General features: G+C 36.7%; 3 protein-coding genes across 8 annotated transcripts in view; 1 reads left to right on the top strand and 2 right to left on the bottom strand.

Moving 5' to 3' along the window:
- The window catches only part of LOC115762987 (disintegrin and metalloproteinase domain-containing protein 10), a 146,295-nt gene that overhangs the window by 75,689 nt on the left and 57,669 nt on the right, over positions 1 to 12,937 (top strand). The gene's annotated exons all lie outside the window — the stretch shown is intronic.
- Positions 7,085 to 8,213, bottom strand: LOC115763000 (ficolin-2-like). Its single transcript, XM_030705390.1, has 2 exons — positions 7,286 to 8,213; positions 7,085 to 7,228 (listed from the first exon to the last, which is right to left on the bottom strand). Exons 1-2 carry the CDS (start codon positions 8,164 to 8,166, stop codon positions 7,123 to 7,125), a joined length of 987 nt encoding a protein of 328 aa, XP_030561250.1. The 5' UTR covers positions 8,167 to 8,213; the 3' UTR covers positions 7,085 to 7,122.
- LOC115762999 (fibrinogen C domain-containing protein 1-like) lies at positions 10,490 to 11,749 on the bottom strand. 4 transcript variants are annotated; one of them, XM_030705388.1, is made up of 3 exons: positions 11,621 to 11,749; positions 10,715 to 11,554; positions 10,490 to 10,650 (listed from the first exon to the last, which is right to left on the bottom strand). In XM_030705388.1, the coding sequence occupies exons 1-3, from the start codon at positions 11,623 to 11,625 to the stop codon at positions 10,527 to 10,529; spliced, it is 969 nt and encodes a 322-aa protein (XP_030561248.1). In that variant the 5' UTR covers positions 11,626 to 11,749; the 3' UTR covers positions 10,490 to 10,526. The 4 variants fall into 4 exon arrangements, with proteins under 4 accessions (XP_030561248.1, XP_030561246.1, XP_030561247.1 ...); XM_030705386.1 differs by having other exon boundaries at positions 10,491 to 10,650; positions 10,715 to 11,559; XM_030705387.1 differs by having other exon boundaries at positions 10,491 to 10,650; positions 11,661 to 11,749.

Genomic DNA, 12,937 nt, shown 5'->3' with positions numbered 1-12,937 from the left:
TCAGAGCAGGAAAAATGTGCAATTCAAATATCTAATTACCTTTAGCTTACTTCAAAAAATAAGCCAAGCCATGCTCGAATTGCAACTATATTCTTTGGAATTCATCGTATATATACATATATAATTTGTTTTTCTTTGTTTGGTTGCAATTTCGTAGAGCTCTGGCTGTGTAGCCTTCTATGCAATTCTCAGATGTCACATCGAACTGCGCACATAAACTAATTCAATTCTGTGGCAATAAAATATGTTTCTTTAAATGCCATATGCATGATATTACCCAAATGGCAACCCAATATATATATATGGATATATGCGGCATTGCCTGCCAATTGCTAAACTTTTGTCTTACATTTTCATTTTTAGCACATATACTCGGCTTGGTAAAGTTGTGTGTAAATATTGATTACGCGCATATCACGTACGCTACTTGAGCGCTAAGATTTGCGCCCAACCACCCCACAGACACATACACCGAATCGAAGAAAGAAGTGCCCCCAAAGTGGTGTAGAGTATGAGTATTCTACCTAGTGGCAACTTGAGCTTTGCTTGCTTGCGTGTGTGTGGCTTCGGATATACCTATGTGTGTGTATATGGTTTGCGTGTGTGTGTGTGTCGTGCGGCACACGTCCTTGTGCTAGTTTCCAGAGTTGCCTTCGCTGCGATTGCTGCTGCCTCTGGTTGGTCCTTTCGCTGACGACTGCCTTTTTGGCTGGCTGCCTGGGAAATTGAAAGTCGCTTTGCCTCTGCCGCCGTGTGGGGTAAGGTAGTTGGACGGGGTTTCAGTGTTTGGGCTTTTGCGAAAACATTTAACGTAACGTTGAAGCTTCAGGACACGTGCTGCAACCATCAATTGAGCTGTTGTTTGCCATTTATTTACCTAGGCTGTCGCTGTCATGTGTTAAGTGCTAATTGGGTTAGCAGTACGCTACCAGCCCCTCACGACCACCCCCAATACTAACGCCTACTGTCTTGTGCCTTCAGTTGATTTGGCCAATAATTGGCACTACAATCTGCTTGGTCGACTCTGGCTGGTTGATTAATTTTTAAAATTACGTAATGGCTAATGCCGCTAATTATATCAAAGTGTAGTCAAGTCTTTTTTTTCTTCTTCTACTCGCATGTGGCAAGCGGCTCAAGGCGCCCTCTTGTCGTTTTTATACTCCCGGATGAGGGTGGAGCCTGGTGGCTAATTAAAGTTTTAAGTGCTTAGCCGAAAGAACGGGAGGCCAAGCTCCTGCAACAGCTGCCAGCTGTTGGGCCATTATTCTTAGCGTATAAGCACCAGAATTGTTAGCTTACAGAAAGCAGACAACGTAAATGTGTTTGCTTAAAATGTCAACTAATTGGGTTTCATTTTTCGTGAGCCGAAAAGTTGATACTCCAGGCTCTCTTTTAGGGATTATCAACGTGCTATGATAGTTGGACATTAAATTGTTTTTATCACATTCTTTCACCTTTTATTAACTTATTATTATTTAACTGAAAATTTAAAGGCGAATAAATTTAAAAGCGCAGGCTTGTGCCAAATTTCTCAAAGAAACACAAATATTAAAAAAATCTTGTTTATGATTTTGAGCCAAAACATTTTATTTCAATATTTCTTCCGCGTTCAGTAATTGGATTGTTCAGCTATGGGAAAGTATTTTGTATGGAAAAATGTGAGGAATGTGCATCGACAAAGTTATCTCAGTTAAATGAGAGACGCACATTGTCAGCTTATACTTCCCAGAACTGTGCGCAAAACAACAAATTAGCTAGACATTCGATTTATACACGTTAATTCCACTACTAACAAGTGAAAGGCAAAACCTTTCACCCACACAATCGCACACTCGCTGTTAGCTAAAGATGCTGCTTAGTCAACAATTTTCTTTGAAGCTCACTTGCAGTTGTGCCGGCATTAAACTATTGCCATCTCCATATTGTTGGTTTTGTTGGTTTTCCAGACAACTTGAGGCGTGCTGCTCAGCAACTTTATGCTCTTCACGCCCCTGTGTGCCCGGCCCCTTGTTGTTGCCCTGCCATTTGTAGGCAGCCTTTTGGCTTTTGGCCAGGCCAGGCGCTGAATGCGCGCTGGCCTTTATCTGCCTTGCATATCAAATGGTGCGCTGCTGCTGCTGCTGCTGCTGACGACAGCCATCGCCAGCAACAAGGACTAGTGACAGGACAGCACTTTATGGCATTTCTTTGGCAACATCTTGATAATGACCAGTGACCTCAATACCAATACGAGCAGCAGGCAAACAGGAGCAACACATGCGCGTCCTCTAACACACTTTCACTTCCTGCCTGCCCGGCGAGACGCCTCCACGCAACTGTGTTAAACATTCTCTTGGCAACACTTTCTCTAGGGGGGAGGCGGGGGAAAGCAAAGAAGTGCTGTATGGTGTGGTATGTGGTGTTTGGGTTTTTTGCTTTTAATGTACATTTTTTCACACTAAACACGTGCATAAATCATGAGGCTCGTGCGCTCAACTTTTGCTCAAGGCTAAGTCCCAGCGTTGCCTGCAGATTTGCTGGCTTTTCGTCTTTGTTTGCCCCACCCCGCGAGTTACTCCATAATGTCACTAGGCACATTGAGGGCAGCCCGACTTTGCCTTCTATGCAAAATGCATCAAATAATAATACATAATGCAGCTTGCTGGCAACATGCAGCAGGGAGCATGCCGCATGCAGCATGCAGCAGCTGCTGTTGCAGCAGGACACTTGTCCTGATTATGGCTTGTGCCACTGTGTAAAGTGTCGACCTAAAGCAGCCAGAGTCGCCTTGTTGGTGGTTGCAACAGCAGCTGTTGCAATGTTACTGTTGCATTTGCATTTGCATTTCTCTCTGTCTTGCTCTCGCTCTATCCCCCTCTCTTTTTTTTGTTGTTGTGTGCTTCTTGTCTGTTTGTCCTGGCAAACATTTGTTTTGACTGCTGCGACACGGGACCAAATGGGCTGGGTATGTTGTATATGGCCAACACCAGGGCTTGGCATTAAAATTTATGTCGGGGCTGACACATTAAATTTTGTCATGGATTTTGTCAGCCTCGTCCTCTCTGTCTTCTGAGCCCTTGCCCCCTATTAACTGCTGCTGTTGATGTGTTTATCATTATATCTATGCGAAAATGTTGTTGTTAATTAGCTCACAGTTTATGCGGCTGCATTGAGAATTCCGCCGATGGGCGAGTCATGGGCGTGACTCTATTAAATGGGTTTAAGGAAATTAGACATTAAATTCTTAAGGCAATGGCCATGCCACTGAAATTATTGCTATTATACAGAGGTCCCTCGATAAATGTAACACTTCAAAGAAAAATAAAAACCTTTTGTTTTTAGTGCAATAGCTCATCCAACATCAGGCAAATATGTGCTATATTTTAATAATTCATATTCCATCATATTATTTTGTACGATAGTAAAACTCGATATTGCTGAGCATAAAATATTTATTAAATCAGAATCTTCATCTTTACCTTTGAAAATGAAGTCCAAAAATAAGTTTTGGTTCTGATTTTCATTCAGGAACGTTGAATTCTGAAAAAGAACTTGAATAAAAGTTTTGCTTTTAACCGATTTTTCGCCAATTTTCCACAATTACGGGTGGAATTTGTTAATACCGCGTCTCACTTTCCTAGCCCTTATGGCCTCGACTGTCAGTTAGTTAGGCAAACAGTTTAATAAATACATTCATTATTTATGATTTAAGAAGAGTTTTGAAAAAGATCAAAACTCAATACTACCAAATATGTTTTACAATTAAAACGATTATATTTAAAACGTCTTATTATGAACAATTCTTATTTCTGAAAATTGAAATTTCTAGAGGTTTTCATGTTCGAGCGACAACTGTATAAAAATTCACGTAGTTAGCTTTTGGCCTATGCCCTTTGTGACATTACGGATGTGCTGGCATTTAAATCATTCTGCCAATTGACTTATTTGGTAACGTTAGTTGCTTGTTTGGGGATTGGTGGGTGGACTTGGTGTTACCATTCCTTCCACCCTTTGGGCCAACTTCAGGCATAATTCTTTCCACAACTGGCAGCTGGCAGTTTCTCAACGCTGTACACATTCACGCCCAAAAGCTGGCAATAAAATGCCACCGCCAAAGGGGTAATGCGGGCCACGCCCACACGAGAGCTGCCTTTCAATTTCAGTTTGGAACACATTTTTGCATGGCAAGGAGAATGGCAATAAGAAACGATAGTGTGTGCAAAGGGTGGCCGGGATCGGGAAATGCAAATGGTATGGGGCACTGCAATGGCGAAAGTCTGCAATTGTTTGCACTTGCTCCATATTCGTTATACATATATACCCTTCCAGAGGGTATTTTAAGTTTGTAAGTCCGCTTAGTATATATATATTCTTCATCCGTAATAAAATGCAATCATTTTGCCACAAGAATATGTTATTAAATTGCAATTTCGTGTTTGTCCAACGAAAAAATAGCACAATTCACCCCTTTGTTGGGAAGGGCGTGTGGGGGCGTGTGCTGCATTTAGTGCAAAATTTGCACTCTTCTTTCGGCTCAAGCTCATATATTACTTATTTACACGGCAGGCCTTTAAACAAATTGCATAAACATTTGTTACCTGACTAAAGCAGCTTTTGTGCTGTTCTACACACATATATTTATTTATTTTATTTCTGTGTGTGCGACCTAGGCTGGCCTGAAAAAAAAATGCATTTTTATAGCCGCGCTCTGCTTTTACGTTCTTAAGTCCATTTTATACCTGTTGTTTATTTATGGGTGTTTTTCGCGCCCCAATCCCCATTTTAGCCATTGGCTTGGTCATATTTGTTTCCCTTGCTTTTGTTTTCACTTCAATTTATTTTATATTTTTTCATGCCGCGCATTTTCTTTACGGTTCTGCGCTAAAAATGAATATTTGGGTATTGGCCTGGATAATAATTCTAATGTCTAAATTGTTAAAATTAAATTTATATATATCCAAGAATATATATGGAATAAATATATTAAAATGTATAAATTCAACTGTTAACAAGACAGCTTATAAGAAAAATAACAAACATCAATTAAATGTGAACGTTCTGATAGTTTATAAACACACGCATTGAGCCTAAGGAAATATGTATTTATTTTAACAAATTATGATATTGCATTAATATTTATACTAATATTCACATATTTATTTCGGTTTATTTATAGGTAAGCTTTTCGATCCTTAATGGAATACAAATTGGTTATAATCTTGCAAAATAGCGTATGGTGAATATAAACATTTGATTTTTCGAAAATATCTGAATTTTTGTTTTTTAATGTTCATGTTTAAATTCATGAATTAAAGCTCCTTTAAAGCTGAGACTTCATCTCAGCTCATTTTTTCACTCTCTCAAAGAAATAATTTAATTATTTCTCGATAAACCATCTATTGTTGACAAAGTCTTAATTTAAATCCAAGATACATAGAACAACTATTTAAAACAAATCGAATTGGTTACGCACAAGCTGTCAATATTTAAAGGAACCCTTGAGACCCTCAAATAGGGAATAAGGAACGCCGGGCTTGCGGTCTGATCGATGGCCAAAAGCCATTCATTTAAAGGACATCATAATCAAGTCCCAAAAGACAAACGGGCGGGCAAACAGCAATCTGTCAGGGTATACAAATACATACGAGCAAAAATTATTATTTAATTACTCACACCGACTCTTGCAGATGCTGTGTGGCAATTAAATCAATATAAAAGAGCTACAAAATGAATGCATAAATAATTGATTTCATTTTCCATGCTCGTCTCAAAGTAGAGAGAAAGAGGGTCGAATCCTGTCTGTGGTTTGGTTTCGCTAGTATGTTATTTATTTATATGCCTTTATATACAAAAATTGTGTGTTTAACTTTTCGATATGCACACAGCTCTCTGAATCGCACATTTTTCCAGACTTAAAAAGGCTCGAAGTGCATTCATATTATATACCTAATTGGTAAAGAACGAGGCACACAATCCCCAGTTCAAGCAAACTATTGTTAATCGGAGATCATACCAATTATTTATTATGTTAACAAGATTCTCCATTCAAATATACCATTTCATAATAATAAAACTCTACCTAATTGAATAAACCCAAAGAAAAATAAATAATTTTTATTAAATTTCCAATTTCATAGTAAACTTGCGAAATCAGTTCTTATTAACTATGATCAGATTTAAGTTCCCTATAATCTAGAGAGAGAGCGAGCAAGAGAGAAATATATATGGTCATATTTCTAAATAAATAAATAAAAGAGCATCAATATTTGCTTCTCGAAATCTAGAAAATGTTAATAATTGTGTAGAGTATATAACAAAGTCAAGTTGTTCTCTGCATAGCTTTTAAATTTTTTAAATCTTTCGAGCGCTAGTTTAATTAAAAAAGAGTAGCTTTTTTAATTTTCATAAATATATTTGATTGTTTATATTATCTCACCATCATTTTTTACATCGAATTTTACTCCGTAATTTCCTTGATACCAAGCCCCGGGCATAGCGTACGAATATTGCAAATATAAATTACAAATTTATGTGTTTAAATTTCGACGCGGCTTTGTTGCTGTCAGTGCCATCCATTTTACATTATGAATTTATGTGCAGTCTTTGAAAAAAAAAACACATTCCACATATACAAATTTATATTGATGTGTGCATATGTATTTGTATGCATTCCACATTTTCAGGGCAGTTGTGCCCTCGAAAAGAGCAAACTAACAAAAACCAACAAGACGAGCTGTTTGTGTGTGTGAGTGAGTGTGTATGAACATATGTGTGAGCTTATAGCATATATTGTAAATAGGAATATGAAACGACGCCATGAGATCCAATATTAAATATACTCGGACTTATAGTCTGACACTGGCACGTTCTGTCGCTAGGGCTATCTGACTGTGCGTCAGCTCATTCCCTACATCATGTGACTGGCGTGTGGAAGGGAGTGTAGGGCAGGCTTGAATGTGTTCCCTGCTGCGGCTCGTTTGTCTGTAACGCAGTATGACACTTGTGCTCGAATGCAGCTGCACAGCTACACTGCTGCAGCTTTGTTTATAAAATGATGTATGTTAAAAAAATAAAATAAATAGTTTAATAATTATCGTTTATTTAAATGATTTTTGAACAATTTTGCCAAATTTTAGATCTCATTTAATTTTCTATCGGTCGAATCATCATTTGAACAAATTTAACTGAAATTGAATTCCATTTTATACCAGGTTGATCTTCATTCGTAGTATATAATCCATTTAGATTACTACAAATTTTAAAAAAGTTTATGTACTGGAAATTGTTAAATATTGCAAAAGCTTACCAATGAGAACAATTATGATACCACCAGCCAGATTCGTAGCGCATGGCGCACTCATTATCCATGTCTGCAGTTGAGAACATGGTGTTGTTGTGTTTGGTCAACCAATCGCCAGCATTGCCAGAATATTCTCCAAGAATCCTTAACATATACGATGCAGCCTCGTCAGCTATCAGAAGCTCACTGTATCGGGCATAACGATGTTGATTTTCAAAATCCTCAAGATGTATATATAACTCGTGTTTCTGTGACTTGGTCATTAAATGCAGTTTCTCAAGACCGATAAAAAATTCTCCATCCAGACTACCAAATCCCTGACGATATTCTGCCCAGTTTCGGTTAAAATTAACGCTTCCATCCTGACGCCTCTGTATGACTGTCCAACCGGAACCAGCCAAAGTGGAGTCACAGGGCACCAGAAATGGGTCGATGCCAGGCACTTCTATCTCGTAAATTTCGGTCAATTTACCAATACAATTTGACTTAAAGGATTTTACCAGTTTATTTGCATCGCTTAGCAAAACTCTAGATAGTAGTTGATCAATTATCATTTCTTTAGCCTTGTTGTTTATTTCACAGACACTTAAATTGGTTTGCATCGCTCCTAATAGTTTCTGATGTGCTATTATCATTTCCTCTTGCTCCATAATCTGCTGGTGTAAACCTTGTATGTTCATTGTTTGTTCAAGTGTGGGCTTTATTTTATACACAAAATATGCTGACCAGCTTTCTTCCATTTCTTTGATAAAATCTTCCCTAGATTTTACCTTCGGCATATTGGGAACCTCACTCACTGGCTCCTCCTGTTTTTTCTGATGATTTTCTGATTTTAATATCCAAATGACTACGCACGCTATTAAAATAATTTGTAATTCTGAACTCATGCTTATTGAAAATACCCGATTACGATCATCACACAGTCAAGTTCAATAGAAGACTGAATCTGTTTTTGAGCGCGAACCGGCCATGAAGCCTTGTGTTTATACTCATGTGTACATGTATATAAGCTGCTCAATTTGCAGCTGTTGCTTCTCTAATATTTAAAAGCTAACTGATATGAGTACATTTATATTTTTCTTTAGCTATCGCACGTACGTTATTTTAAAGGGTGAAAGTAATTGTTTCCATTTTTTATTGTTCCCATAATATATACCAATACTACAAAAATTAATTGAAAAATAAAATAGCTTTGCCTAACGGAGAACTATGTAAGTCAGCATACATATCGGTATGTTAATGTACTCAACGGCTGCCCTGCTATGTAAAATATTGATATTGTTTGCTTTCAGTCGAATCATCACCCAGTTGGTTTAACTGAGCTGCGTAGCAAGTAAAATATTGAAATAAATAATAAATAATGCTGACTACTGAATATATATTTAACTACTTAAATTGGCTGATACGGGAGCGATTCTTTGCATTTTTAAATTTCATGGATTAAGTGAACACAATGTAGAAAATAAGAAAGGAATTAGTGGGAAAAATAAGTCGACATCTTTTGTGTCCTGAATATGTTTTAAAATAATTTTCAAAGACGAATGTTGTTTAATTTATACTAAAAATAATTAATGAAAAAAAGAGTCAAACAAGTTTGTTGATACACTTTCAATTGCCATTCTTTACCATTAAATTAGTTACTTTGTCTGTCGTGAGCAGCTACTTTAAACACAAATTATCACATTATTAATGCATAAGTTTTGCCCCACTGTGCCATTGAACTCAGCTCTTGTGTGGCTTTCTTTATTTGTTTACCCAACTTGTGTGACGGGGAGCAGCCAACCCAAGATGCTACCCGACAATTACATTGCCGGCACAATTTATTCATGTTTTGCAACCTTTCTTTGGGCATTAGACGGTAGCTATTGTTTTCAATGGAGCGACAATGGCGCCGGCTCATTGAGTCAGTGAGTCAGTCGACTCCGGGAATCAGCTGCACATGTTGGGGTCTGGCTTTTGGCTTGCTTGACAACCGCAGGCTCAGTTCCTGCGGCTTCCATTTTCATCATCATAAAGTCCGTTGAAAGGAAATCGATATGGGTAACTTAATCATGAAATGAAGTCGACGTCAAGTTGTCTTATATTTTCCATTTTCATGCTACTTCCTAATACGGTCTCAATTGAGCTTTTTGACTGTTTCATGTTGTATGAAACATTTTTTTTCTTTTGTATTTTTTGCGACTTCTGTTTATATTGGATTTAATGCTGTTGTGATGTTAAGTTATGAAATAGTGAGAAATAAGAATTAAAGGAATATTTTATTGTGCATGTGAGGAGATCAATTTTATTATTCTTTTTATTGTAATTATTATTATTATAATATTATTATAATTTTTTATGCATTTTGTTCATTGTGAATTCTTTGCTATGATAGTTTGAGTATTTAAATTAATTATATAAAAAATAATAAAATAAAAAAAAAATTTTAGAAGTTGTATTGCAAACTTCTATTTCCTTTTAAATGTTCGAATACAATAAAAAGTTTCGTTCTGTACAGTTTAGTATAGTGTCTAGGGTGTCTAGGGTATTAATTACAAGGAATACTGCTCTTTGCTTTGCCAATGACGTTGTTTTAGTTGTTGTTGTTGTTTTGTTGTTGTCGTCTCATCGCCTCCATGTGGGTGCTGTTGTTCGTGCGTCGCCAACTACTTTTCCACTTGGGGCTTTGTTTACCTATGAGCGATAGTTCGAATGCAAGCGATAGTACGGAGCGGGTAAAACTTGTTCCTTGGTTTTGTTTATTTTCATGTCTAAGTTGGATTACTTGTTTTCTAAAAAAAGTCTTTCTATACGCTTTGGCTTATGGCTGCCTTCAATCAGTTGCCCTAGCCCTAACTATTCCTCCTGCTTTTCTTTTGCTGCAACCAATTTTGTTCATTTCCGTTGCGACTCCATTGAAGTTTCGACTTACTTTACACATTTAGCTGGAATGCAGGTCAGTGCTGTGCACTTTTATATTAATTTTATGGCTCCGTGCTCAAACGCCCGATTCGAGCTGCTTGGTAAACTAACAACAATCGTGGCATGCACTCGCAGTCATTCGCCATGGCATTCTGAGCAGGTAGCTGCACTTAAGGCTTATTGTTTCGTTATGCAAATATCTATCAAAGTTCCTTTTCTACTACATATGGTTAAAAGCGCTGCTAGTACACAACCCAAGTGATACGAAAGGAATAACTTTTCTTAAAACAAAGCACATATCTATATTTTCGAACAATAATTTGTTTGATTATTGTATTCAACCTTATCAATTCATTATTGGTCTTATCATCATTTGAACAAATTTCAGAGATTTATAATGCCATGTGTTCCACTTAATTCCAGGTTCAGATAAATTAACTGCGTTTGTAGTGAATAGTCCATTTAGATTACTGAAAGTGAGAACATTTAAATATTATTACTATTTTTGTTCTATTATTAATTTTAAATATTTACGTAACAAAACAGTCGTCAAACCACCAGCCAGATTTCCATTTTGAAGCGCAATTATTCATGTTGTTGTCATTATCCGAATCAGAAGTTGTGAACCTCATGTTTCTTTGCCATTTCATTGCATCGCCAGCGTCTCCGGAATATGAACCGAGCGAGATTAATTTAAAACCAGTTTCCTCGCCGCCTATCATAAACTGACTGTATCGGGCATAACGTTGTTCATTTTCAAAGTCCTCAAGGTATATATATAGTTCGTGTGTTTGCGACTTGGTAAGAATGTGCAGCTTCTCAAGTCCAATGAAAAACTCCCCATGCATATCACCAAATCCGTGACGATAATTGTCCCAGTTTCTGTTGAAATTAACGCTTCCATCCTGGCGCCTCTGTATGACAGTCCAACCGGAGCCGGCCAAACTCGAGTCACAGAGCACCGGAAATGATTCGATGCCAGGCACTTTGATCTCGTAAATATCGGTCAATTTACCTATACAACTCGATGATTGTGATTCTTTCAATTTTACTTTATACTCAGCCAGTTTCTCTTTCAGTTGAGTGTTTAGCTTAATTAAGTTTTTAATTTCCAACCGCAGTTTATCGATAAACGTATCCTGCAACTCAATCGTGTGGTCTCTAGATCGAGTCACGTTCTCGCACCATTCAGTCCTGAGAAGCTGTTGTGCTAACTGAAACTCGATATGCTTAACCGTTTGCTCGCAAACTCCAACTCTTATTTTCATATTTGAATATTTTTCCCACAGTTCTTCTGCCTTTATTTGTGTACGAGCTCTCAAGTACGGGTTGTTCCGTACCCAGACAGTATGTTGAGTATTTTTGTTCCAGTAGCTTTTCTTAAAATAAAAAAATCGTTATGTTACTTATATTAGATGAAACTAAATTTTTTTGTTGTACTTCATTGTTAACCGCAGACGAATTATTTTCACTATCCGACCTTTTGAGCACAGCAATGATTAATACAAAGCCGTAGCTTAACAAGTTTTTCATTTCCGCAAGAAATCTATTTCAACCGTCAACCCTTGGCTCCAAACTGAATCTGACTTGGCTGAAAGTTGGCAATGAATCCCGATTTAGATTTTCTAATACACAAACAGATGATATTTTTTCCAATTTCACGCAGCTGTTAATGTATACACTTGTAATTTGATAAGTTTCTTAATTGTCTGTAGTCTGGCGTCACTTTAGTGTTTTTAACAGCCAATTTTCTACAGTTTACATTAAAAACAATATCGTCCATTTGTTAAGCTAACACTAACAGATAAGCTTATTCCAATATATGTAATATTTATTTATATATTTATAATTATATATACGACATGATATTTTAATAAACATATATTTACATTATTTTTCGTTGCAAATAGTTACTATCCAAATATCTAAAAAATTATGAAAAAATACTATTTAATATTCAACTCACAAATATAAGATTTCAATAACGTATACATTTATGTTAAAAAATTAATAATTTATGGTAAATGTATATGTAATTATCTTCAGCTTAGTTGATACAAAAAAATCGAATATATTGCGGAACTTGTAGAATAATTTCTAGCTATCAACAGTCTCTATTCAATGGATAAGTGTAGAAATATAAGGTAAATAAATACATTTTACGAAGCCTACTTTTTGGAGGCTTAAAATGTGACTGTCAACGGGAACTAAATTACGCAAACGTGCTTGCATTTTATTTAACATATCATGTAACACCACACAATGACCCACATGGAAGCCGTTTCGTAGTTGTCCTAGAAAAAATGCCCTTCAATTATTTGCAACATTTTTTGTCCACAGCTCTGACAAGGCACCATTTTGAACATTGGGCGAGGCTGCAAGGAAACGAAACGAACAGCAAAAAATATATTAAATATTTCATGTTATTTAAAGTTCATTAAAAATGGATGTTCAGCGTAAAAGAGATTGACAGATGGGAAGAGGAGGCAGAGACTGCAGCATTTATATAACTGCTCCCATTATTTTCAAAGGTTTTTTTTATTTTATTTAGTTACTTTTTTTTTACTTTTATTTATGCGTTTGCAATATTTCAGTTTCAGCTAGCCGCAAGTCCGGCAAGCAATTAGCAAAGTTTTACAGTTCAATTGTGCGGCAGATTTTTGCAATCGTTTTGACAGTTTGGCAACGCGCTTGAATTGTCATCAGCAACCCACAAAACTCCCTCCTGGCCAACAACAACAACAACAACGACAACAA

This window comes from Drosophila novamexicana, unplaced genomic scaffold (genome assembly GCF_003285875.2).
Source record: "Drosophila novamexicana strain 15010-1031.04,08,12 unplaced genomic scaffold, DnovRS2.1 tig00000689-arrow-pilon, whole genome shotgun sequence".
NCBI lineage: Eukaryota > Metazoa > Arthropoda > Insecta > Diptera > Drosophilidae > Drosophila > Drosophila novamexicana.
Note: the sequence above shows the minus strand (reverse complement) of the source record. Positions and strands in the feature narration are given on the sequence as shown.